General features: G+C 40.3%; 1 protein-coding gene across 5 annotated transcripts; it reads right to left on the reverse strand.

The window, feature by feature from the left end:
• Nucleotides 1–341: 341 nt before the first annotated feature.
• CCDC198 (coiled-coil domain containing 198) lies at nucleotides 342–26,319 on the reverse strand. Of its 5 annotated transcripts, none has more exons than XM_072761646.1 (7): nucleotides 25,918–26,278; nucleotides 23,044–23,126; nucleotides 11,143–11,229; nucleotides 9,646–9,744; nucleotides 8,691–8,859; nucleotides 8,167–8,395; nucleotides 342–601 (listed from the first exon to the last, which is right to left on the reverse strand). In XM_072761646.1, exons 1-7 carry the CDS (start codon nucleotides 26,138–26,140, stop codon nucleotides 586–588), a joined length of 906 nt encoding a protein of 301 aa, XP_072617747.1. In that variant the 5' UTR covers nucleotides 26,141–26,278; the 3' UTR covers nucleotides 342–585. The 5 variants fall into 5 exon arrangements, with proteins under 5 accessions (XP_072617747.1, XP_072617746.1, XP_072617748.1 ...); XM_072761645.1 differs by having other exon boundaries at nucleotides 9,646–9,747; nucleotides 25,918–26,272; XM_072761647.1 differs by lacking the exon at nucleotides 8,167–8,395 and having other exon boundaries at nucleotides 22,997–23,126; nucleotides 25,918–26,319.

The raw sequence follows: 26,319 nt of genomic DNA on the forward strand, positions 1-26,319 counted from the left end.
GGTTGAACTTCCAGATGATTCCAGTCTAGCTGCCATCTGACTTCAACTACATAAAAAATCCGACAAGAGGCCAGCAGAAGAACCACCCAGCTGAGCCTCACAGACCACAGTAAAGGGGGACAATCAAATGCCCTAAGTTCTGAGGCAATTAGGCAGCATAGTTAATAATAGATGACAAAACTGTTAACTGTAAGACTCCAAATGAAAAGACAATGAATTGATATCCTCAAATAATTCATACAACTAACCTGAAGAATTTTTATGGGAAAGGAAGTTTTCTTTCTTTTTTTGGGGGGGGGGGGGAGGGGAGAAAGGAGAAAGGAAGTTTTCAATGCACTCAGTTTCTATGTTAGTGAATAGTATTTTTATTCTCAATCAAAAAACTCATCAAAAAGTGGGATTCTCTCTGTCCTGGTCCTCACCAGTGCTTGTGGTTTCTTCTCACTTTTCTTCAACTCCTCTGAGTCAGAGCTGGAGCTGTCCCAGAGAAGCTGTCCCTGAGCCTCTTGTTCATGGAGCCATGTTTCCATTTTGCCAATTTTCCGGGGACAGTAATCATTCATTGCTTGATATTCCCCAAAATCTTCATTCTGTAAATTTCCTACAAAAATTTAAAGTTTAATTAATTTTTTCCCTTAACAATGATTTATTTGTTTATTAAGTACCTAGATGTTTATGAATACAGGATAATCTGCTTGGTGTTCTTTAGAAATGTGTGTATATATATATATATATATACACACACACATATATGAGTTTTTAATGTGTGTATGTGTATATATATATACATATGTATATATATGTACACACACATAAAAACTCATGAGTTTATAGGTGTATGTATTATATATACACATATATAATATATATACACATATATATATTATATATATAAACTCATATATATGCATATAGAATATATATTAACTTTGTGTATATAAAGCTCTGCACATTAATAACTTTTTTGTTGTTTAAATTTTTTTAATCTTCTGAAAGTTACAAGAATAATACAATTCATACCTATATATCCCAACTCATTAACAACATTATGTCACAATATTGCTTTCATTTTATACGTGCACATATACATGCGTGCTTTTCAGCTGAGCTATTTGAGAATTAATTGCAGTTACATCCTCCCAAATACATCACCACAAATCCAACAGCAAGGGAGCTTTTCCTACATAACCATAATGCAATTATTACACTAAGGACATTTAACATTGATATATTACTGTTTTCTAATATATGGTTCACATTCTAATATTCATGGTTGTCCCAAATAATGCTTTCTATAGCTTCTTTTTGTTTGCATGTTTGTCTTTTATTTTATAGACCCAGGATCCAATCTAGGATTGTGTATTGCATAACCTTCCCTATCTATTTCTTTATTCTCTTTTTTCCCTCCCTTCCTTCTTCCTTCTTCTCTCTCTCTCCCTCATTCTCATTCATGATCCCTCCTTTCTTCTTCCTCCATTCCCCCATTCATTGTCTTCTTCTTTTTCCCTGACACTGAAATTTTTAGAGAATCCAGATCAATTGTTTTGCAGAATGGCCCTAAATTTGGGTTTGTCAGTTTCCTTGTGATTAAAATAAGGTTAAGCATTTTTGGCAAGAGTATTGCACAGGTTGTGTTACCTAGTGCTATTTATTGAACAACTACAAGTGCTAGGCACATGATACATTACTTTTCCTGACCTTCACATCTACTCTCACCTCATATTAGAATCACCTATGAAGCTTTTTAGAAACACAAATACTGGATGAACACGGATGTTATGCTATATGTTGGCAAATTGAACTCCAATAATAATAATAAAAAAAGAAACACAAATACTTGTAATGTACCCCAGATCTATAGAACTAGGGAGCTCAATGGCCAATACATTTTAGTTTACTTTCTCTACCTTCTAGAAGAGATTTAATTTATTTTTAGTATAGGATTTTACATGTGTATATATGTAGTTTTTTATTTAAGCTCTACCCAATGCCCTTTTAAAATGCACTTCAGGGGGTACCTGGGTGGTTCAGTCAGTTAACCATCCAACATTTGATTTCAGTTTAGGTCATGATCTCAAGGTCATGGGATCAAGCCCTGATCAGGCTTCGTGCTCAGTGGGAAGTCTGCTTGAGATTCTCTCTCTCTCTCTCTCTCTCTCTCTCCCCCTCAAATAAATAAATAAAACTTAAAATAAAATGCACTTCAGTACAGGCACTTTATTCAAGGAAGTCTGGCTTTTAAGAAAACAAAAGCAATGGCCACTTCTGAGCTAGGAAAATTATCCTGGGTCAAAACCCAGAGTGTCCCCACAACCAAATGGTTGAACCAGCCATAACTTTTGGATGTCATCTCAAGGATAACTGTTTATCAAATCTTATGATATATTGTATTTAAGCCCTTGATAGTTGACATTGCATATGTTACATGAGAAAATCAAGCATTTCAATGTGAGCATTGGTGCCTTATGATTCATTACTTTCCTTTGTGCCTCCATGATGGGTTACCTTGTCCCCCCTTGAATCTGATTATAGTTATTGTTATTATCTATACACATAGTAGTGACCAAAAATGACAGTTAATTCATGTCTGCAGCCCCAATTTCTCTCCTGAGCTACACACACTTTTTTGGGGTACAATTGGACGCCTCCATTTTTGTCTCCTGGCAACATGTCAGACTCACCTTCTTTCTCTTCCAAACCTGCTTTTTCTCCCAGTTACCCTAATTTAGCAAATGGCCCCAGCTTTGCCCCATTGTCTGCCTAGTTCTTCAAGAGAATTCCATGAAACCTCCTGGCCTTCTTGCTCTCTTCATGTACCCTCATCTGATCCATCACCAGCTTCTGCCAATTCTATCTCCTAAATATCTGACATCTGGCTCTTTCTCTTCTGTCACCCTATTCTCTTGGTCCAAGCACCATCTTTCACTTGCTTTTCTGCTATATCCTTATCACTTGTCTTCCCATGCCCTCTTGCATTCTCCTCCCATATCCTCTCTAGGGTAGACAGAGCAATGCTTAAAAATGTAAACCTGATTGTGTGGCTTCCCTGACCTTTCAATGGCTTCCCATTGATCTTAAACTCAAGTTCAAAGTCCTTATTTGATACAACTTGCAAGACCCTGTGTGCTCTGTGCCCTGCCTATTCCTCCAGAGCCATCTCTCTCTCTCTCTCTCTCTCTCTCTCTCTTTTTTAAGATTTTATTTATTCGAGAGAGACACAGAGAGAGGCAGAGACATAGGCAGAGGGAGAAGCAGCCTCCCTACAGGAAGCCTGATGAAGAACTTGATTCTGGGACTCCAGAATCATGCCCTGATCCAAAGGGAGACTCTCAACAACTGAGCCACCCAGTCCAGAGCCATCTCTGATCATTACCTGAATCTCTTTCCCAACCAGTGTCTAGAATCTGTCAGGTCCCTTCCCACTCAAGAGCTTTTGCACATATTGTGATATATCTGAATGTTCCACCACTTTGGTCTTCACATGTACATGGATTCCTATCCCCTTTGTCCAGCTACTTCCTGTCTCAGCTTAAATACCACTTCCTTGAGGAAATCTCCTGATTCTCTCAGATTGTGAGGTCTCTCAGTTTCACAGTTATCAGACTTCTCCTTGTTCGTCATCTGTTCTATTGCAAAGCCACATCTATGAATACATGAGTGAGCAAGTGAGCCATCAGAGAATTTTGGGAGGTGAGAATTACTGGTAACTGGGACTGGGAAAAGACTTCATTCACTGGGGCCAGAGGGTATAATCATCTCTGCTGTGCAAATGAGCCAAGAACTACTAGAGGCATCATTCAGACTGGGAACAGCAATTTTCTGCTGACTAGAGGCAGGAGCTTTGAAACAGGAAGAGAATGTTTGTTAATGGTGGGATCTAATGCAATATTAATAATAGCTTAAGTCCCACACCACTCTTGATGTTATGATAATGCAGGCCTAAAGTTAGTGCATGAGGCCAGATTCACATGTTCAATTTTATCCTTGAATATCTCTTAAATCATTCATGAAGTATTATATACATAGTTTTGTATACACAGCATTAAAGTTTAAGGACTTCTCAGCTAGATGTCTTTTTTACTTGTTACATTTTTATAAATCCCTGCTTGATTCTCTGGGGTTGCTAGACATAAGGAAAAACAAAAAAGAAAAACACAACGTTTAAAAACCTAAATGGGTTGTGGGTGAGCAGAGCAGAGGAGAGTGTGTCCAACTTCAAAATTAATTTGAGAAGAGAGGTAAAGCAACAGAGGCCAGTGGGGGGAAAATATGGAGCGATTTTTAGGTAGTACAAAGATTCTCTAAAGTATTAAAAATCTTTGATGGTTATGTGTTTTACAGTATATATATTTTAGCAAAATGTATCACCATTACATCAAAGCCCCAATTTCACAGAAAAGGCTAAATTTAAAACACACTAAAAAACCCAGGATACTTTAAAGAAAAATAAAGTGGATAATGGTGCGGTAGCCTGATAAGACCAGAATTGTGTAGGTGACAATAATGTTTTTAAGGTGACACCTCCTGTGAGATAGATAGTTATTTTTACTATTCATCAGTTCCATATTTCTTCAGTTGCTTATATTCCCTTGCATGAGTTTGGCACTTTACATTTTATTTTTTTAAATTATTTTTAAAAGATTTATTTATTTATTTATTTGATATGGTGAGAGAACAAGCAGGGGAAGGGGCAGAGGGAGAGGGAGAAGCAGGCTTCTCGCTGAGCAGGAAGCCTGATGATGTGGGATGCTGGGATCATGACCTGAGCCAAAGCCAGATGCTTAATAGACTGAACCCCCCAGGTGCCCCAGCATTTTACATTTTATATGTGCTTTTACACACATTGGATTAATTTTTTCATAAACCCTACGTGGTAGACAAGGCTTTATTCCTATTTTACAGATGTGGAGACTGAGGCTCAGAGAGGTTAAGTAACTGGAGTTTAGCTATTGTCTTTCTATATAGAATAAAACTATCTGACAAATATATGGCTAATGTTCATTGAGAGGCTACTGTGTACCAGGCACTGTTCTAGAAACAAAAAGAGGCCCCTGTTACCATGGAGTTTACATCTAGAAATGTAGTTCTTGGGGCTCAGATGAAGAACTTTGATTTCAAGTTCACTGCTCTTGCTACCCACTACCCTATCATGGCTTCTGGAAAAGGCCAGAGCCGCCTAAACATGTTAAAACTCATGAAATTGTACACCCAAAGGGGATGTCTGGGTGGCTCAGCAGTTGAGCGTCTGCCTTTGGCTCAGGGCATGATCCCAGGGTCCACATTGGACTCCTTGCGAGGAGTCTGCTTCTTCCTCTGCCTATGTCTCTCATGAATAAATAAATAAATCTTTTTTGAAAAAAAGAAACTGTACATCCAAAGAACAATGCTCACTTTGTGTAAGTTATGAGCCATCGTATAAGTTATAAGTAATTTATTGTGTAAGTTAAATGTAATTATTATACATTTATCTTAGGTCATATGTAAGTCATTCCATAAACATATAACATGTATTTAAAGTATATAAATGTAAAATATATGTAAAATTTCATTTTAAAGAGGCAACAGAAAACAAAGACCAACCTTTATCTTATAAGAGACCCGGGGATCCCTGAGTGGCTCAGCGGTTTAGTGCCTGCCTTTGGCCCAGGGCGTGATCCTGGGTCCCAGGATCAAATCCCACATCAGGCTCCCTGCATGGAGCTTGCTTCTCTCTCTCTCTCTTTTTCTCTCTCATGAATAAATAAATAAAATCTTAAAAAAAAAGAGAGAGAGAAACCTAAAACTCTCATCCCACCTTCCCAAAAAGGGAACAAGAATGGGCAACTATAGCATTCAATAACAGGAGGAGGGTACAGAAGAATCTTAATTACCAGAACTGGACTAGCAGAAAGCTCCTGTAATTCTATGATCTTGGCTTTGCTCCACTTTTAGGAGAACGTAAAATGGACTGCTTTCAGTAGACAGAGAGAGAAAGCAAGGATGCTACCTGGAAATAAGTAAAAGGCATCACTGCTCAAGCACATGCCTGTTGTGATGGTAAAATCTGCAGGCTTGGCAGAGGAGCAGTCTGCTCATGACAGAGAAGGTTTGGAGTCACGCCCCTCTATTTGCAGACTTGGCCAAGGTTGTTCCGGACAGATCTCCAAGTCCCTGGATTCCTGATGAGGGTATATGAGGGGGTGGTGATGGGTGGAGTGAACCTTTGGAGTCAGAAAGACCTGACTTCGAATTCTGGCTCTGTCACATAAGAGGTAATAGTAACTCCTTCATATAGGCTGTGTGAGGATTAGGAGCAATAATGCATGTTGCACATGGACAACAGTGCCTGCTTTATAGTACACACTCAATAAACCTTAGCTTGAGGGGTGCCTGGTGGTTCAGTCAGTTAAGCATCCAACTCTTGGTTTTGGCTCAGGTACTAGATCTCAGGTTGTGAGATCAAGCCCCAGGTCTGGCTCCATGCTCAACATAGTCTGCTTCAGATTCTCTCTGCCTCTGTCCCTACTCCCCACTCATGAGCTCTCTCTCTCCCTCTCTAAAATAAACAAATAAATCTTTGAACTTTAAGTAGAACAAAATGAAGCAGCTTTAAAAAGCATCAGGAAATACAGAGAAACCCTCTTCTCCACATGCCACCATCCTTCCTGGGCCCCTCCAGATCTGGGCCATCTTCCAAAGTTTTTACCAATGTTGGTTTTTCCTGGCTTGCTCTTAAGCAATGACTCTTAGTATCTAACTTAAGCTGAGACACCTTTTTTTGGGTTGTTTTGGCAATATTTTTTACATTGTAAAAGTTGTTTATCTATGTGCCTACATAGCATATTTCATTCAGGCACTGGGAGTATAGGTTAAATAGATTCCCCAAGTAGATTTTCAATTATTCAGCCTTTTCTTATGTAATTAACTTATTGATTAAGCATCCTATTCCTGTGAGCAGGAGCAGTGTCTCTTTCAGCTGGCAACTTTGCATCTGAGAAGCTCAGGATCTCCAGAGACATGGCCAGCATTTCTGTAGATCTCTCAGTGGTCAGTTTTGCTGATGTGGGGAGTGAGCTCACAGCACAGCAAGCTGTGTGCATGAACAGTATTATATATTCAACGGGTGCTTTGCCCTGAGGGAACATGGACAGGGCAAACTTACTGGGGCTAAAATTGGTGAGACCACACAGTACAGGGGCTATGAACACGATGTCTGTTGGAAATCACTGAGCAGTCTGGCCTGGTTGGAGGTGAAGTTGGACACAAAATGGCAGCAGATATAGCCACAAAGGTCAGCTTAGAGTACCAAGGTAAAGAGTTTATTTATTTAATTTTTTTAAAATTTATTACTTTTTAGAGGGAGGAGGGGGCAGAGGGAGAGGGAATATCTAAAGCAGGCTCCATGTCCAGTGTAGAGCCCTACTTGGGGCTCCATCTCATGACCCTGAGATCATGACATGAGCAGAAATTTGAGTGAGATGCATAATCTACTGAGCCACCCAGGTGCCCCCAGGGCAAAGAGTTTAGATTTTGTCCTCAGACTGATGGAGGCTCACTGAAGATTTTTTTTTTAAAGCAAGAGAATGATATGGTCAGATTGGCATTTTATAAGATTACTTGGCTATTAGCACTGGGCTTCTAAAGCTGTCATGCATGAGAATCACCTTGGGATCTTGATAAAATGCATATCCTTATTCAGTGGGTCCAGAGTGTGGCCTGAAATTCTGCTTTTCTAACAAACTCCCAGGTGATGCAGATGGTGCCGGTCTGTGGCCAATACTGATGACCAAGTAGAGCAGTGGTTCTTCAACTTTATGGGTGTCAGAATCACCTAAGGGGGAGTTAAACCCAGATTGGTGGCCTCTGCCCCTACATTTTCTGATTCAATCACTCTGGCTGGGCCCAGCAATCCCTCAGGTGATGCTCATTCCGGGGGGCCTGTGGACTGTACTGAGAACCATGTGGATAGAGGGTTGCTGGAAGAAGGGCAAGACTTGAGGGAGGAACCGGCAGTAGCCCAGTGTGACACTATGCCCTGTGGGGGGGGGGGCATTAGGGATGTGAGGAAGGTAAGGGTTCAGTGCCAGGTGACATCAACAGGACTTTGTGACTAACCAGCTGCAAGGAGGGGGAGGAGAAGGGCTGGAAGGTGGCCCAGAGTGGGGTAGGAGGAAGGCCCTCACTCACAGAGACAGCAGATGCAGCAGACTGAGCCTGGGGTGGGCCATGATGCTGGCTTCAGTTTTACCTCTCCTGAAGGAACCTGAGAGGGCTGCAGGGGAAAATGCTGGCTGGGGGAAGGTGTCTGCAGATGGCAGCAAACTGGCTGATATCGGTTTGCTATTTAATAGAAGTCCGCATGCTTCATTCTCTTTAACCACAAGATGAGGCTCTTTTGCCTTTTCTCTTCCTAGGGCTGGAGCAAGAATTGCAAGAATGCCTGTGAAGCACAGGAAGCCTCTCTTTAGAGGCTTGCTACAAGGTTTGAACAAAGTCTACAAGTCTTTTCCTCCCAGCCGCCCAAAGTTACAGGATAGTGTGATTCCTACTTTCTAGGAAGTACAATATCAGCAGAAACCCAAGGCTACTTGCTGTCCATCCACCACCACACTCTCCACCCCAAGTTTATTTGCTCAAGTTTTAAAAATACTTGAAATATTTTTACTTAAATTTTTTTACATAATTTACATAACATAATGTATAGAACTGACCTGGACTTCTTCTGTTCAAGGTCTCATCTGGCAACAAGATTGGAAGGTCCCCGTCCTCATTTCTTGGGTTTCTTGGGATGCTTTGAAGGATTTTCTTGGCTTTATGGTCCCTTGGTTTTTGATTAATTCTTGCCTCCCTATGAAGACTTTTCTTCAACTCTGCTTGGGTCTGAAAATGATCAGCCACAATGGATTAGTGTTCTCCCCCTGAACTCCTGTCATCAGAATAGATCAACAGATCAGCCACTTTGCAAGTGGTGTATTTATCTGTACTCTGGTCCCCTAACCAGAATACAGTTTTCTTTTTCCTATTATAAGGCACAGAAACTTTCCCTATGCACAGGCTTGTTAGGAGAGAGGCAAGTATACTCAAATGGTATGGCTTGGTTTAAGAGAAGGATCTTTGTAGAAACAATTGTTGGGAGGCCACCGATATATTTGGAATTGTAGAAGACAGTGATTCTAGGTTTAAATACTAGAGTGATGAATTTGGAATATGCCAATTACAGGAGATATTACTATAAAAGGTTTCATTAGAAGAGATGATTCTTCTGAGATAATCTTGTGGCATGAATTATGGAGGGATACCTTGGTAGCAAGATAAAGACCGACTCACCCCTCTCTATCTTAATAAACCAAGAAAAACGATCTAACATCATTTTCCCACTGAAGCCAGAATGTCATAGCAATTTGTGAAGGAAAAAAAAAAGGAAAGAAAGAAATATCAGAGAGACTTGGGACACAGATCCATCCTTGAAACTGAAAACAAAGAGTCGCTAGAAGAAGGGATCTTGCTGATCCTTCCCAGCTCCAGGAATTGAAGTGTCGGTGCCAATGACCAAATTTAAAATGTTAAGTAAAGCCTGGAGATGGATGCTAAACCATTCCTGTGTGAGAGTAGTGATTACGTGGAGTCAACGTGGTAAATACAGCTCTTCTCTCTTCTCATACTTACCTCTTGCCTGTTACGGTTCATTTCCAGCATTCGCATCTTATGTAAGTATTGTCTTTTCCCGGGAGTGTACCCTGGAGTTTGCATCTTCTTTTCCAGTTCCTGCTGTGAAAGATGACACACTAGTTAGAATGGGGTAATTTGTTACTGACTCTGCAATACGTAACTTGTAATTTTTTTTTTCAGCAGAGTGAGATCTTAATCAGCTATCAGTTATAATCCATAGGGAACTCTTGTGATGTTGAAGGTGGATCATTTTAGCCCCCCATCGAGTCCTTTGTGTAGCTCTCAGTGAATGGAGCTTTGCTGTGCGCGTAATGTAGCTTTTAAGGTTCCTGTAGAGTTTTGAAAATCTTAAATGGAAATACATTTCCACATCTCATTTTGATGAAATATCGCCTACCCTGTCAATAGATGCTTACCACCATCTCCCCAGAAATGTGTTCTGGTTGGATAAGATTGGCCTCTTTCTTTCTGCCTCTTCTGCCTCTTCCGTGTCTGGCTATGAAATCAGAGGGGAGCCACTGTATGGCTAAATGGAACCCATTTCTATAGACAGAACCCCTATGGGGTTTGTTTATAAATGTCCTATATATAGGAATATAAGCCCTGGTATATCAGGAAGTTGATTATTTGTGACTTGGTGGTCTCCCCTGGTGCATCATAAACCCCAGTGGGGCAGTACAGACAGTTACTGAGAGCAACCAGGGGTGAATACAGCCTTGTTCATTCCTGGCTGTGGCCAGCAAAGGGGAGGGATATGGCAGCCAGATGTGCTCAGAGATCACCCTGTGGACTGTAACTGTGTTGACTGTTGCGAGCCTCATGAGGGGACGAACTCGACAGTGCTGTTGGCATCATAAACCTGGGCTTGGTGGTCTAAAAGCTCCTGGACATCTTTTCCCCCAATCAGCCAGCTGTGCAGCAGCACCTAGCTGGCTCCAGAATGAACCGGGAGTGGAAAGTGTTGAAAATCTACTACCTCCCAGTTTTTCACGTCTATAGGAGGGGTATTATCTTGGCAGAATATATGACAAATTAATAAAAGGCCAGAGCTCTTCAGAGGACCTTTTCCAAAGATTCCTTTTTGGTGAAGTTGTGGTAAATAAGTTAGGGACACCTTGTAGAGATGATTTCCCCTAAAAGCTGAGAATGAAGAGAAAGGTTTAACGTGAGGGGAAGAACAAAAGGAGCGAGCTATGCTAGATTTTTCACAAATTTGAACACTTCTAGAATTGCCCATATCCAAGTAAAATTCCTCTCTTCTTATCCGCAACTCCTTGTTTTCACCAGGAAGTGGAGAAGGGCCCAGAATTTACCTCAGAGATGAGAGTCTTTGGCAGATTAAGGCAGGCCTAGGAGAGAATGGATAGCTTTGGAAAATTCTAACTCTGAATGACTTAATAGTCTGATTTGTCTCTGAGGTCTTCTGTGCCAGGAGTACATGAAAGGAGAACCCACCCCCCATTACCACCCTTTCCATTTAGTGCTACAGTTCACCTTAGCTCTGTGAGTTGTTCTGGCTTCTTGCTGGCTCAGGAGCATTTCAGAGGTAATTACTTGTGGCAGGTCAATGGGTTCAAGCTTCTAGAAGTCCAACATTTAGAGCATTCAGCATTCCTCATGCCATGAGATGATGAAACATAAAAGCCAGACATTAAACTATCTTAACATTTAGCAAAAGCAGTACTTATTCCTGAGAGCACAGAGGGAAGGCGATTTCCACAGGATTACGGTCATATCTGTGCAGACTTTTCAACTTATCTGGGCTCTTTATTGTTCTATTGTGCTGTCGCCAGTGACTTATTGATCTAAATATTGGTCAGAGAGTCAAGACGCTAAGAATCCTTTTCTGTCTGCATCAAGGGACCAAGACTGAAGTTACCAGACAACAAGGGTCTTAGAGTATTCAAGATGAAGGGGGCACCAGGAATTTCTTATATTCAGTCCTTAACCACCAGGCTGAACTCTTCCAGTTCTTAGTGAAGTGACCTGTATATAATATCTCCAGAGAAGCTCCCTCCATAATAATCACTGGCACCCATGAGACACATTTAAAATGAAGGTGCAGTGGGCTTACAAATCTTAGACATGGTTGGTTTTTTTGTTTTGTTCTGGTTTTGTTTTTGTTTTTCCTAGTAGGGGCTTGTCTTTATGGGGGGAGATCATGTTGGAGTTTCAAGGGGTCACTAACACTGGCAAGCAAATGATGAACCAGTGGATCTGCCTCAGCCCTACTTGCCTTGGATGACTTAATGCTCTGGATGTTGGAGCATTGGGAAGTGGTAGAGCAAGAGACAAAGGTGGGTTTCTCCACATTGCCATGCAGGCAGGGACCTGGAGGGCCATCAGATTTTTTTGTTGTCAGTGACTACATCCTGAACAATTAGTACATGCCTGGCATGAGGGTGCAGTGGTCAACAAACCCAGCATGTTCCCTATGGAGCTTACAATCTGTAGGGGAACAAATACATTTTGCTTGTGTGATTATTCATGAATAATTACAAACTGTGATCAGTGCTTTGAAGAAAAAGTCTATCGGGCAGGTCTATGACAATATATAACCAGAGGATTCCACCTAGGAAATGGGGGTGTTATGAGTTGAATTGTGCCCCTCCTCCAACTTATATGTTGAGGTCTTTACCCCCAACACCTCAGAATGTGACCTTATTTGGAAAGAGGGTCTTTGCAGATGTAGTCATACTAGAGCAGGGTGATCCTTAACCCACAATGCTTGGATTAAGGATCACCTTAATTAAAAAAGAGAAATGTAGGTGCAAACACCCACATGCACACAGGGAGAACACCATGTGAAGATGAAGGCAGAGATTGGGGTGATGCTTCTATGAGCCAAGGAGTGACAAAGATTGCCAGGAAACCACTGAAAGTTTAGACACATGGAACAGATTCTTCCTCTCGGCTATCAGGAGTCAACCTTGCAAATGCCTTGACCTTGGACTTCCAGAACTGTGAGATAATTCATTTCTGTTGTTTAAGCCCCACACTTTGTTGTACTTTGTTACTGCAGCCCTAGAAAATTAACGTAAGGGGAAGAGGAGTAAGGAGGTGGTCCAAGAAATTTTCCTGAGGAAGTAATTTTCAGCAGATGTTGGACGCTTAGGAAATTCTATGGGACCAAGTAAGGTATTCTGGGTAGAGGGAACAACGTAGGCAATAACCCCGAGGTAGGAGAGAGCATGATTTATTGAGGGAACTGCAGGAAGTCAGTTGACTGCAGTTCAGAGCGAGGGGAAGAATAGCTCAAATGAGGCTGGAGAGATAGTAGGCAGGGCCAGGTCTTGCAGTGCTTGATGGAGCATTCTAAAGACATTGGTTTTCTTCAGAGCAATGGGCAGCCATTGACATGAATCAAGCAAACTAGTGACATGATTACATTCACTTTTTAAAAAATGATTACTCTGGGGCACCTGCATAGCTCAGTTGGTTGAGTGTCTGCCTTCAGCTCAGATCATGAGGGTCTGGGATCCAGCCCCATAGCAGTCTCTCTAGCGCTCTCTCTCTCTGAAATAAATAAAATCCTTAAAAAAATGATCATTCTGGCCGCAGTGTGAGAACTAGAAAAGAATAATCACAGATGCAATATGGGCAGTTAGGAAGACAATGGTGAAGGGCTTGGGGCTCCTGGAGGGAAATCGATGGGCTCTACAAATATTTATTTGTTTATTTATTTATTAAAATAAGTTTTTTTTTTTTTTAGATTTTACTTGTTCATGACACACACACACACACACACACACACACACAGAGGCAGAGACACAGACAGAGAGAGAAGCAGGCTCCATGCAGGGAGCCGGACCTGGGACTCGATCTCGGGCCTCCAGGATCACGCCCCGGGCCAAAGGCGGCACTAAACTACTGAGCCACCAGGGCTGCCCTCTACAAATATTTAAAACTGACCAAATAAGATTTGTTATAGTTGGTGAGGAAGAGTGAAGGGTCCAAGTGGCATCCAAATTCAGGGGATGGATAGTGTTATCATTCACTGAGATGGGAAACCTAAGGAAGACCAGGTGTGAATGGGATGTAACAGGAGGATATAAATTCGGTTTAGATTGAGTTTGAGGTGCCTTTGAAGCATACCAGTGTAGATGTTGAGTAGATAATGAGATGTACAGGCATGGAACTCACAGGAGAGGTCTGTGCTAGAGATGCATTATTTGGGGATCATCCCTGGGTAGAGAATAACTGAAACCATAGTCACAGGTAAGACCATCTTGACCCTAAGGTCAAGAGTAAGAAGAGCAGAGCAAAGTCCTGAAGACTTGAAGAGCTCCAACACTGAGAAGCTGGTGAGGGGACAAGCTGGCCAAGGACACAGAGAAGAGATTGGCTAGAGAAGTAGGAGGAAAATGAGGAGGATGCCACACTGCAACAAACAGTTTGAGCACCATGCCCACCTTAGTCTTCTCCTAAAGGCAAATGTTGATTTATTTTGAAAAATTTTGTTTTTCATTTTAGTCTGATTGGTTGCACTAGCAAGGGGTAGACTGGATGCTAGCTTGGCTTTCAAGGTGACCAGAGTGAAAAGACAGAGGGGGAGACAGGGAAATGGATGCTGAACAGCCAGCTCTCATGGGGAACATGACCTGTGCCTGCTGCTACTTCCCTATAGAATAATTTCCTGGTCTCTGGGCCTGGGCCCAAGCTATTCTAGGGTGAAGAGCCTGCATTCCTTCCTGCTGGCACAGCCCAAAGCTCACCTGGCAAGGAAGAAAACAAGGCCAAAGGAGGCAGGACAAAGGGAAAGAACTCATCTTCAGCTTAGACATGTGCCAGGCAATTTGCACTTGTGGTAGGAAGTAGCTCTCTGTTCCATTCTCACCCTAAGTGGAGAAAGTGGGGGTTTTAACATAAGAACTGTGCAAGAATGTAATGAGAGGTGATGAGTACTAGTAAGAGAGGTTCGTCTGGCTCTCTTGTCTGCTGGGAAAATGGGACCTGCTGGTATAAGAGGTAGTAGCTGATCAGATCAGAACCACTGGGAAATGGAGACCAAGGGGAAAGAGATATCCAGGCACAAGTGGGAAGAAGAATCAGCAATGACTGAAGTGGGGTATTCAGGGCATGAAGGGAGAAAAAAGAAGTGTTTGTGCCACTCCCTGGACTTCATTCAGGATCTAATTCTTTCTGCTGATGAGGCCCATGAGCCTTTACAGCTGTCCCTGTCTATCACTTCCAGGGTCACAATATGTCATCTGGTTCAATCCTCCCATGAACCCTATGGGTAATTATGATGATTCCCCATTGTCGAGAAGTTAATAACTTGTCCAATTGTTGCACAGCTGGAAAGTGGCAGCTCTAGAATTCAAACTCAAGTCTATCCAGTTCCAAACCTCATGCTTCTTTCTCTTCTACTTGTTCCTAAACTTGGTTTATCATCAGAATATCCTGGAATTGAACACACACACACACACACACACACACACACACACACACACACATACAGACATACAAAACCTGGGCTATTCACTGAAGGTTGTGATTCAACAGGTCCAGACTATGTCCTGGGAATGAATATATGTATTATGTATATAAATAATAAACTTTAAGTTTTAGGGCAGATTTAGGTTCAGAGCAAAACTGAAAAGTATGGAGAGTTCCCTGATACTCCCTGCCCTCACATATGTACAACCTCCTCCACTATCAACATCCCTCACCAGAATGGTATATCTGTTACAATTGATAAACCTATATTCACATGTCATTATCACTGAAAGTCCATGGCTTAAACTAGGGTTCATGCTTAGTGTTGTACTTTCTATGGATTTGGACAAATGTATTGGGACATGTATCCACTGATGTAGTCCACCCTTCCTCCGCTTATTCCCTGGCAACCACTGATCTTTTTACTGTCTCTATTGTTTTGCCTTTTCTGAAAAGTTAACATTTTTGGAATGATACAGTATATAGCCTTTGCAAATTGGCTTCTTTCACTTAACAATACACATTTAAGTTTTCTCCATATAGGGATCCCTGGGTGGCGCAGCTGTTTAGCGCCTGCCTTTGGCCCAGGGCGCGATCCTGGAGACCCGGGATCGAATCCCACATCGGGCTCCCAGTGCATGGAGCCTGCTTCTCCCTCTGCCTATGTCTCTGCCTCTCTCTCTCTCTCTCTCTCTCTCTGTGTGACTGTCATAAATAAATTTTTTAAAAAAGTTTTCTCCATATATCTTCATAGCTTGGGAGTTAATTTCTTTTTAGTGCTGAATAATATTCCATTATATGGATGTACCACAGTTTCTTCATCCATCATCTACTGAAGGACATCTTGGTTACATCCAAATTTTGGAAATTATTAATAAAGCTGCACATGGATGTTTATGGACATCCAAATTATGCGAACATCAATTTTCAATTCCTTTGGGCAAATACTAAGGCTCACAATTGCTGGATTGTATGGTAAGAGTATGTTTAGTTTTATAAGAAAGCACCAAACTGACTTCCAAAGTGGCTATACCATTTTTCCATTCCACCAGCAGCATATATAAGAGTTCTTGATGCTCCACATCCTTGCCAACATTTGGTATTGTCCGTGTTTTGGATTTTAGCTGTTCCAATATGTGTATGGTGATAGCTCAATGTTGTTGCCATTTGGATTTCCCTGATTACATATGATGTTGAACATTTTCACATGCTTACTTGCCATCTTTTATCTTCTCTACTTGCCTTCTTATTCTCTTGACATTGTCTTTTGCAGAGCAGGTTTTAATTTCAATGAGGTCCAGCTTCTCAGTTGTTTCTTTGAATATATCTCCAAGGATTCTGATGATTTTCTAGGTTGGGGTCCACTGGCTTCCATACTGCCTCAAGTGAGGAAAGGAACTACATCAGACTAGACCAAAGAGGATTTGTTCGTGGTACTATGGAAAAATTGAATCTGGAGATTCCAGTTATTTAAATATTTTCAGCTATTTAAAATAATCTATCCATAAATTCTTAGGGCCAGGTTTTTCTTTGAAAATACAAATATATATTCTTCTATTTTCAGCCTCATTGTGTTTAAACCCACAATTCTTATAAGGGTTAAAGAGGAGGTGGCTTTAAGAACCGTCTCCAGGCAATTACTTTCTTCCTGGACTTTGAAAAGAACCTAAGAATCCCACTATTCATCTACAAAGAGCACTAGATGGCAGCAACTAACATTGCAAATAGGATCTCTCCCTTAATTATTTGCGCTTGGCCTGAGAACCACTGCAGAAAAGATTATTGAAAAATTGGCTTCTCTAAACAAACTAGTCAAATGAAATTGCCCCAGAATTCTGGATTCATATAATTGTTCCTTTTCCCTGCTTGGGAAACAAGCTGCCTCGCTTCATCATCTTCAAAGAGAGCACAGGGATGGAATTACTAGAGAACTGGTATGATAGAATGACACCTTTAATTTTTTTTAGTCCCATGTTTTTAAAAAATGTATTCTCTGTCTAAAGGTTTCTGGTTATTTGGCTTCTCAAATGAAACAAATGGTCAGGCTAATCAGTTGAAGTGTCAGCTGAGAAACTCAGAAATGGAGATTAAATCAAGCAGAAGTCACTGAGCTTCATGACACACTAATCTGAGATGTTTGCCTCTGTGTACTAATAGGAGGAGAAAAATGGGCAGAAGAAGCTCAAAGAAATTGCAAAATTTGTTTGGCATCATGACTCAAGAATGTATGTCCTTTAAAGTTCTCAGAAGGCAAAGGGCAGCCTCGAAGCAAGAAATCATGAGCCCAAGGAGGAATTTCTGGTCAAGGCATTGCAATGAGTTCACATTTCAATAACTTTCTTTGCCCCAAACATCTAGCAATGAAAAATAAAACATAAAGCCAAAAAGATGTGATTGGGCTTTAATACAAGATATACATCTCCATGGACCAGGAAACAAACAAATACATACTTAGAGGCAGCTGACCCCTAAGATGTTTGGGGCTCCTGATGGCCATTTCTGGAGATTAAAGGGGACCTAAAAATGCTCCATGTAACAGGGTAAACTAGAGCCAGGATTATAGCTTGAAATTAGGGATTGAGCTGTTCTCCACCTTTCTACACAGTACAAGAGAGCTGCATCAAAATGTAAATTGGAAGATTTTACATTGTCAAAATGCTGAATATGAAAAATATTAAGAAGCCATAAAAAAGGTTGAGATCTTGCCATTTGCTACAACATGGATGATCCCAGAGAGTATAGTGTTAAGGGAAGTAAGTCAGACTGAGAAAGACAAATACCTTATGTTTTTTCTCAAGATGTGGAATCTAAAAACAAAACAAGTGAATAAACAAAAAGTATCATCAGACCTATAAAGACAGAGAACAGACTGGTGGTTGTCAGAGGGAAGGAGAGTGAGGGATGGGCAAAATGGGTAAAGGTGAGTGGGAGACATAGGCTTCTGGTTATAGAATGAATGTCACAAGGATAAAGGGCACAGCATAGGGAATATAAACGATGGTGTTATAATAGTGTTGTGTAGTGACAATAGTTACACGTGTGGGGAGCATAGCATAGAGTACAGAGATAGTGAATCACTAGTTGTACACCTGAAACTAATGTAACATTGGTGTCAACTATAGATTAAATTTTTTAAAAAGTTGAATATGAAGAAGCTAAGGCTTCATAACAATAAACTTGAAAGCTTAAATAAATGGATACTTTTCTGAAAAAATATCAATTAGCAAAATTGAATCATGAAAAAATAAGATACTTAACACAACTAAGAAATTAAGTTAGTAGGAAAATTTGTCATTCCCCCAAAAGTCCAGGTTGCTAAAGATGATTTCACAGGTCTGTTTTATCAAACTTTTAAGAGACAGATAATAATTGTTTTATATCAAATGTTTTAGAGAACAGAAGAAAGACAAAGATAACCAGCAAATTTTACAAAATTAGTACAACCCTAAAAGCAAAACTGAAAAAAAAGACAGTTTTGGAAATTAAAGAACAATTTCACTTATGAAAATAGATAAGAAAAGCCTAAGCATGGGCAATCCAACAATGTATTTGTATACGTATATGGTATCTCATGATCAAGTAGGATTTATACCAGGAATGCAAGCAGGGCTCAACATAAGGTCCATTAGTGTAACATACTGTTATCAACTGGTTACAAGATTGTAAGATTATTTTAATAGATGAAGGGGAAAAAATTCAATAAAATTTCACACTCGGCCCTAAGAAAAACTCTTAGCATACCAGGAATAAAAAGAACGTCAATAATAAATGGCACTGGACTGGGTATCTTCTACTTGTTTCTTCAGATCCACTTGCCACATTTCGCTACCCTGTTCTCTGCCTGTGAGAACTAATCAGTTTCTCCTGCCCTCTGGCTTCCCACTGGGTTTAGCCACTGAGCAACTCTGGCAAGAGATCTGAGCGAAGAGAGAATGAGGTGAGGATATTTCTTCCTCTGCCTTCCTACCTGAAGGTCATATTGGGCTGACTGTGTCCCACTGTTTCTCTCAATGCACCTTCCTCCTCCTGACTCTCCTTCCAGGTTCTCTCGTTCTCCAAGTCCCTTTGCTCAGAGGTGGTTATCCCTCAGCTGCCACTAGTGGTCATTGCAATATCCTCTATGGTTCCCTTGATCCAAACGTCTGTAAATAGTTACCTACAAAGAAAATTTCCTTGAATTATTCTAATTTGAATGTAGCATCTGTTTCTTCTTGGGACTCTGATCAGCATCTATCAAAATCCTATTGCTGTGTCTCTCATGAATAAATAAATAAAATCTTTTTTAAAAATCCTATTGCAAATGTACTTAGTTTTTGAACCAGTCCTATCAATGTCATAAATAAGAGAAGGATGCCCATCATCACTGCTTGTATTCAACATCAGAGGGAAGTTCTAGCCCATGCAAAAGTCAAGAAAACAAATACAAGGAATAAAAATTTGGAAGACCTTGGGGAGAAGAAAAATTTCTTAGACAAAATACAAAAATACAAAACATAAAGACTAAGATTGAGAAATGTGACCACATTTAAAGTGGAAATCTTTATGTACACACACACACACACAGTGAAAAGGCAAACCTTTTCACTTTGATGAAGAGAAGATATTTGCAACACATATCCCTGACAAAGGGCTAGATCTAAGATATATAAAGCACTTTCACAAATCACAAAGAAATAGATAATAGAGAATGGGCAAAGAGTTAGAAAAGACAAGGAAAGGAAATACATTTGTGACAAATTATAAAACTGAAAACAACACAATGAAACCGTCCAGGTCGGGACTGCCCTCCTTACCTCTCACCAGCAGTGTTTATACTCCTCTTTTCCCCTTTGCATTCCTTCATTCAACATTTATTCAATTCCTATTTATCGATCGCCTATTTATGTTCAAGACACTTAGATACATTAGCAAAGACAACAGACAAAAATCTCTGCCCGTGTGAAAGATAATATCCTGACACTGGTGGGGAGGTGATGAAGAAAATACACAGGGACACCTGGGTGGGTCAGTGGTTGAGTGTCTGCCTTTAGCTCCGGGCATGATCCCGGGAATCAGAATCCAGTCCTGCATTGGGATCCTTGCAGGGATCCTGTTTCTTCTCCCTCTGCCTATGTCTCTGCTTCTCTCTCTCTGTGTCTCTCATGAATAAATAAATAAAATCTTAAAATTAAAAAAAAAAGAAAATACACAATGAACTTAATAGAAGTAAATTGATTGGTGTGTTAGAAGTCAGTGCTTTGAGGAAAAGAAAAGATAGTGGTGGGTCAGGGGAACCAGGAGCACCAGGGTAACCGCAGTTGTCGCCCGATTATCATGATAAGCCTGTAGGACAGTGAGATTTAAGCAAATCTTGGGAGATGAAGGAGGGAGTCGCCCAAGGAAACCATATTATATGGGACCCTGGGGGTGGGGTGGGGGTAGTTAACCATTTCCACCTAGGCAGGACCTGAGATGGTTGGATGAGAAGGTGAATCAGGCCAGGAAGGACAGTGGTGATCAACTTTTCAACCAGAGATGAGCACGCTGGATTCAGGGTTCCCTGGCAGAGGCTCTCAGAATTCAGCAGCTCCGAGTTGGAGAACTTTAGTTCATGACCTGCTCTTTACTTGAGGAGTAGATGTTTAGGAAGTGGAGAGTGCCAAATGTGCAACTCAAATTATTTAGGATGCAATTAGATTTGGTTTAATAATTAAAAATACTTTTAGAATTTTCTTTGGCAGAGATTAGGCTATTAATTAGCATGTCATGGGAACCCAGCATTTATTATTCTCTCAAAAACCCATTTGTGGTGGAAAATGTGCTGAGGCTCATTTGTGAAGATAATTATAGTTGATATCTTTGGGAGTGTCTGCCAAGTTCCCAGTGATTTCCCTCTTCTCTGGGAGCTGCTTCCAGAATTTGTCGGGGGCGGGCGAGGGGGGCTACTCTGCCCACATTTCTACTGCATGAGCATACCCTCCGGTCATAGCTTACTGGAACAGAACTGGAATCATAAGCAAAGCTGAGCCAATAAGATCTTTTCTCCCAGGAATTTCGAATTGGAGCCAAGAGAGCCAGGCCAATCTGTCTGTTTAACTGGAACTATAAAACACAAATTGAGGAATTGAGGGTGGCCATATTTCACCAAGTGGTCTTGAGGAGCAAAGAAAGTCGATTTGCAGGATGAATAAAGCAAATGCACAGAGAAGAGCTTAGGGGAGACACAGAGAGACTTGTGCCTTTCAGGTTCCAAGGCAAAGCTGTTGTCTGAAGCCCAAGTGCCTCTCAGATCTTGTGTTCAACAAGCACTCCTGGATCTTCATAATTCATGACATTGGCAGCTAGTCAGTTGGACTTACAATACAGGGATGCTACAGGTCTGCAGGAACAGAGAGAATGCATTTTGATTTTTGTTCCCACCAGAGAGCATGGGACTCATTATCATTCATTCATTCACCTATTCATTCACCATTCATTCATAAGCTTTTTTTGGGGGGGGGGGTACATGGTAAGTGTTGGTGACTGAAGATATAAGACTGAATAAGACAATAGTCTTTGCACTCAAATAATTCATTTGTCTTGATTTTTAAGGTGGTTGGTTAGGATGTGGGGATACAGTCTTTGGTTCTGAAACATAGAAGTTTTCCTTTTGAGCTTGAACTGATTTGAGAATCCTAGCCTAACTTTAGCTGCTTTAGAGTTAACTACACACTGCTACACAAATACTTTTCACTGGGTGCAGTAGTATCTCCTACTTGAGTCATTCAGCTTACTGGCTCCACAGGAACACATATTAAGCACACTACTTTGAGGAGGTACATTTGATGTAGGAACAAAACGAAAGTTTAGCTAGAGGTTTGCTCAAAAGTTTTAAAATTGTATATCAATTTGATATCATTTTACTTCATTTTTATTTAAATAAAAATATTTCAAGGTTTCCAATATTTTGGGAAAAGATGTGCAAGATGCAATCACTTCAATGCAAGCTTCTGGAGAAGACAGGTAAATAAAAACCAACTGAAACAGAAATAATCCCCAACAAATGAGATCAAATACCTCTGGGATTTGTCCAGATGTCTAGGTGAATTGTGTAGCAGGTGGGATTTGGTTCCAATTCCTTTCTCTCTTTTTTTTTTTTCCCCAATTCTTTTTTCAAATGTCAATAATAGATCCTGCTCACAGGAGAGCCCAAACAAACCCTTCTCTTGGCTGATGCTCATTTTCAAGGACCCACTCAGATCTCTTTCTCCTTCTAGGATAAGAGTTCTTGGAATTTATAGTTCTCTACAGAGAATTCATTAAATATTTATTAAGGTAAATGCATTTAAAGCTCTTACTTTTCTGTCTTGGAATCCAATGTCCTCAATTTTAGCAACCAGTTAACATTTAGAACAATAGAAGTTTAGGGATAGCAGGTCTGTAGAGATCAACTATGCTGATGATTAAGAACATGGGCTTGGAGACCTGGTTGATATCTGACCTCCACTGTCCTTGGACAAGTTACTTAATTCTCTAAACCACATGTATTAAGCAAAGAAAATGCCTCCTTTCTCCTAGAGGTATATGAAGATGAAATGATTGACATTGATCAACATGCAGCACGGAGTGTATCTGACTTGAAGTAGGTGCTAATTAAATAGTCTTAGCTGTTATGATTGTTATTGTTTGTTACAAGTGATTTCTCCATAATCATCTAACTCATCAGTGCAAAATACAGGTCCTTTGAATCCCATCATGCCTGGGTATTTGATATTATGTTTCCTTCTTTTGGTGGTGGGTGGTCTTAAAAGTGAAATCATTACAAAAGGAAATCCTAAAGAAACACGGTCTTTGCAACTGACGGCATTCTCTTCAATAACATTCCTGTTTTTACTAGCTTAGTCATTTTCGATATCCCTCCTTTATGATTATAGTTAAAAAGGGATGTTACCATGAAATCCAAGAAATTCCTTATGAAGCCTTTTAAATTCATCTTACTTGAAGTCTTCGGGGTGGATGCCTTTTAATAATACTTGTTTCTCCGTGTTCTAGTGGAATGTCAAAATACATGGCCCTGGGCACTTGAAGGATTGAGAGAGAAATAAAAACAAACCATTAAAAAATTGACTATTAAATTAGGTTAATCATTAGACTTCACTAATATGATTTGGTACCTTTTTAGTTATATACGTCCAACCTATATGTTGAATATGGAGATGAAACACATAAGGCAGGGGTCCTACATGAATGCCAATGGTAAAACATTAGTTTAGACCTAGGATTTAATTTATTGAATTCTTCTCCAGTTTGATAGTTAGAGGAAAATTGGAAAAATCAACAATGTATTGACTACAAATATTGTTAAAACATAGAATTTGGTCTGAAAAATAGAAACTTTTCTGTTTGTTTAAATTTCATGAAATCTATTCAGAATAAATTTAGGAAATCAGAAATAATATATCCTTAAGAAATGAAAATAAATTCTCTTCTCAGAAGATATAGTTGGATGGTGGATAGATAGGAGATGATTAAAAAATGGAGCATGAGTTTGTGACAGAAGTAGCAATGTTTAGCATTGTATGTACCTAATTAAATAGTCCCCCCCAGCTAGGGAAGAAATTCCCACAAGTCGCCGTATCATACAACATATCAATACTCTTTCCTGATGAAGCAAGTCAGGACCACAGAAATAAAACGCTGTTAGGAAAGAGAGCTAGAGGGACATTATGGGTTTTCTTTCTTTTTTTTTTTTTTAAGATTTTATTTATTATTTATTCATGATAGACAGAGAGAGAGAGAGAGAGAGAGAGTGCCAGAGACACAGGCAGAGGGAGAAGCAGGCTCCATGCAGGGAGCCTGACGCGGGACTCCATCCCAAGACTCCAAGGATCACGCCCTGGGCCAAAGACAGGCACTGAACCGCTGAGCCACCCAGGGATCCCCTGGGTTTTCTTTTTTAGCTTGATTACCCTGGGGCACTAGGACTACTACCATGACCAACGCTGCATGAAGGAAGTTTTATCTTTTTCTCTTAGTAATCTGGAAGCATTCTAATTTCTAGATTGTTGCGGAACTAACCTACAGTTTCACTTTGCATTGTAAATGGAAAAATCCCAGTGTAATTATGTGTTTCTATCCTTACAACATTTGAATAACCACCTTAAAAACTTCACCATGTCTATATTTTCTTTCAAGAGATGCTGGCACAGGGATCCCTGGGTGGCGCAGCGGCTTAGTGCCTGCCTTTGGTTCAGGGCGCGATCCTGGAGACCCGGGATCGAATCCCCCATCAGGCTCCCGGTGCATGGAGCCTGCTTCTCTCTCTGCCTGTGTCTCTGCCTCTCTCTCTCTCTGTGACTATCATAAATAAAAATTAAAAAAAAAAACCCTTTAAGAGATGCTGGCACATTGAACAAGACAGAAACAACAGTAATGACAACAAAAAACATTTTTGATTAGAAACCGTAAGTATTAAAAAAAATGTAAGTATTTCTGGCAACATTTTTTTCAGTAGCCTAACTCCTCCTTATCTTAACATTATGATTTGAGTGATAACACCTCATTATTTTACTTCGATTCATCCAAAACAGCATTGGCTGTGTCAGGGCAGTTATTTTTATCTTTGATTTATAGGTGAAGGAAACTGATGCAATAATTTGCCCAAACTCATATAATTTGGCATTTGGTGGAGCTGGGCTTGGAGTATGGGTCTCCTGAAATTAGTGATCAGAATGCTCAGCATCCCTTTGTTATTTGTAATGTGATTTTGTCATTTCAAAAATAAGAATATTTTCCATGTAGAACTCTAATGCATTAGAATCAGTTTCGCTATTCAGTTACCAGAATCTTAAAACTCTGGATAGAGGGTTTGGATAAAAAAGGAACTCTTCAATGAAACTAGAGGAAAATTCCCCCCCACATGTTTATGAAATTGGAGAACATAAAAATAGGCCATTTACCCAGTCAAAGCTGGTCAGTTCTACAGAGAATAGCTATGAGAATCAGTCTGGGTACGATCTACCAGATATACCAAAAGAGAATATAAAGCTTTCTGGTCAAGTTGACTAATAATGGGAACTTACTTGTGTTATTGATCCAGAATATAAATAAAGAAAAAAATACATAGATATACTACATAGATAAACATATGTATACATTATATACTCATATTTCTCTTCCCAAGTTAGAATCTCTGCTTAATTATCATTGTGATTGTCATAAAAATTTTACATGTCTTATAAAATATTCCAGGATAATTGATAGCCACTCCAGGCACAGAGCTTCCAGTCATAATGGGAAAAATTCTCTTAGTTCTACAGATGACAGAACTTAGTTCATATTCTGCATGAAGAATGTGGGGTTGGGGAGGGGGTGACTCATCCTCTCATCTGTACTGCAATAAATCAATTCTGTTTGGGGTGGTTTCCAAATTCACATTAGGGTGAATTCACTCCTCAAGTGTTGCTTTCAAAATAACAAAGCCTGATGCACTAAGTGGTGCTGGAGAGAATGGTTTAAATTTAGAATCTAACTGAAACATATGATTGTCATAATTTATCACATCTTATCTATATAATTTTAATCATCTGGCAAAGCTAGGTGTAAACATTGAAAGCACTATAAGCTGAAACCAAACGATTTTTTCCTTCTCATGTGGAATGGTAAAAAGCCCTTGAGTGCAGAGTTTACACACTCATTCTAATGTACCCAGAATACTTGACAGACATGCGCTTGCAGCTTGAAAGATGTTCCCTTACATTTCAGCAATTTAGAAATTTTCTGATATGATTATGGAGATGGACAGTCAAGTACATCTGTCAATAGCTTCCATTGGTCCAAATACACAAATCTCATGATAGGTGTTACACGTACCTGCAGAGTATCTTCCACACCAGGTCTCTCGTAGAGGTGGCAGCTGCCCTTCCAAAGCTTTATTCCGGTCCTGCAGTCTTGCGAACAAGTAGGAACTCTTTTCTTCCAGATTCTGATTCAATGCAAAATCCACGGGGCTGGCCGAGGGAGTCTCTACCTCTTTGTTTTGCAAGGGTGCTACTCTGGTCACCCGAGGGTGAGCCTTAGAGTGCCTGAGGCCCATTTCAAGGTAAAGATATTCAAAGCACAATCATGAGGGAAGTGGTTTGGGGCCTTGAATTTAGCTTATTCTAATTAAGGTAGGTCAGAATTTTATCCCAGCTCCATAAAGCACTTCATGGCATCTTTCTAGCTTTATTCCACTACACAGTAAACCCTCTGGCCACTTCCTGGGAGGCTGGT

This window comes from Vulpes vulpes, chromosome 6, assembly GCF_048418805.1.
Source record: "Vulpes vulpes isolate BD-2025 chromosome 6, VulVul3, whole genome shotgun sequence".
In the NCBI taxonomy this organism is placed as follows: Eukaryota; Metazoa; Chordata; class Mammalia; order Carnivora; family Canidae; genus Vulpes; species Vulpes vulpes.

What these genes read in the sequence shown, in the direction of transcription:
- CCDC198 (XM_072761645.1), bottom strand. Translation starts at nt 26,140, where the DNA reads ATGGGCCTCAGGCACTCTAAGGCTCACCCTCGGGTGACCAGAGTAGCA. An exon ending in ATCCACCCCGAAGACTTCAA is followed by an intron (nt 11,230 to 23,043) that starts GTAAGATGAATT and finishes TTGGACTTCTAG; the next exon opens with AAGCTTGAACCCATTGACCT. An exon ending in TGAACCGTAACAGGCAAGAG is followed by an intron (nt 8,860 to 9,645) that starts GTAAGTATGAGA and finishes GATCATTTTCAG; the next exon opens with ACCCAAGCAGAGTTGAAGAA.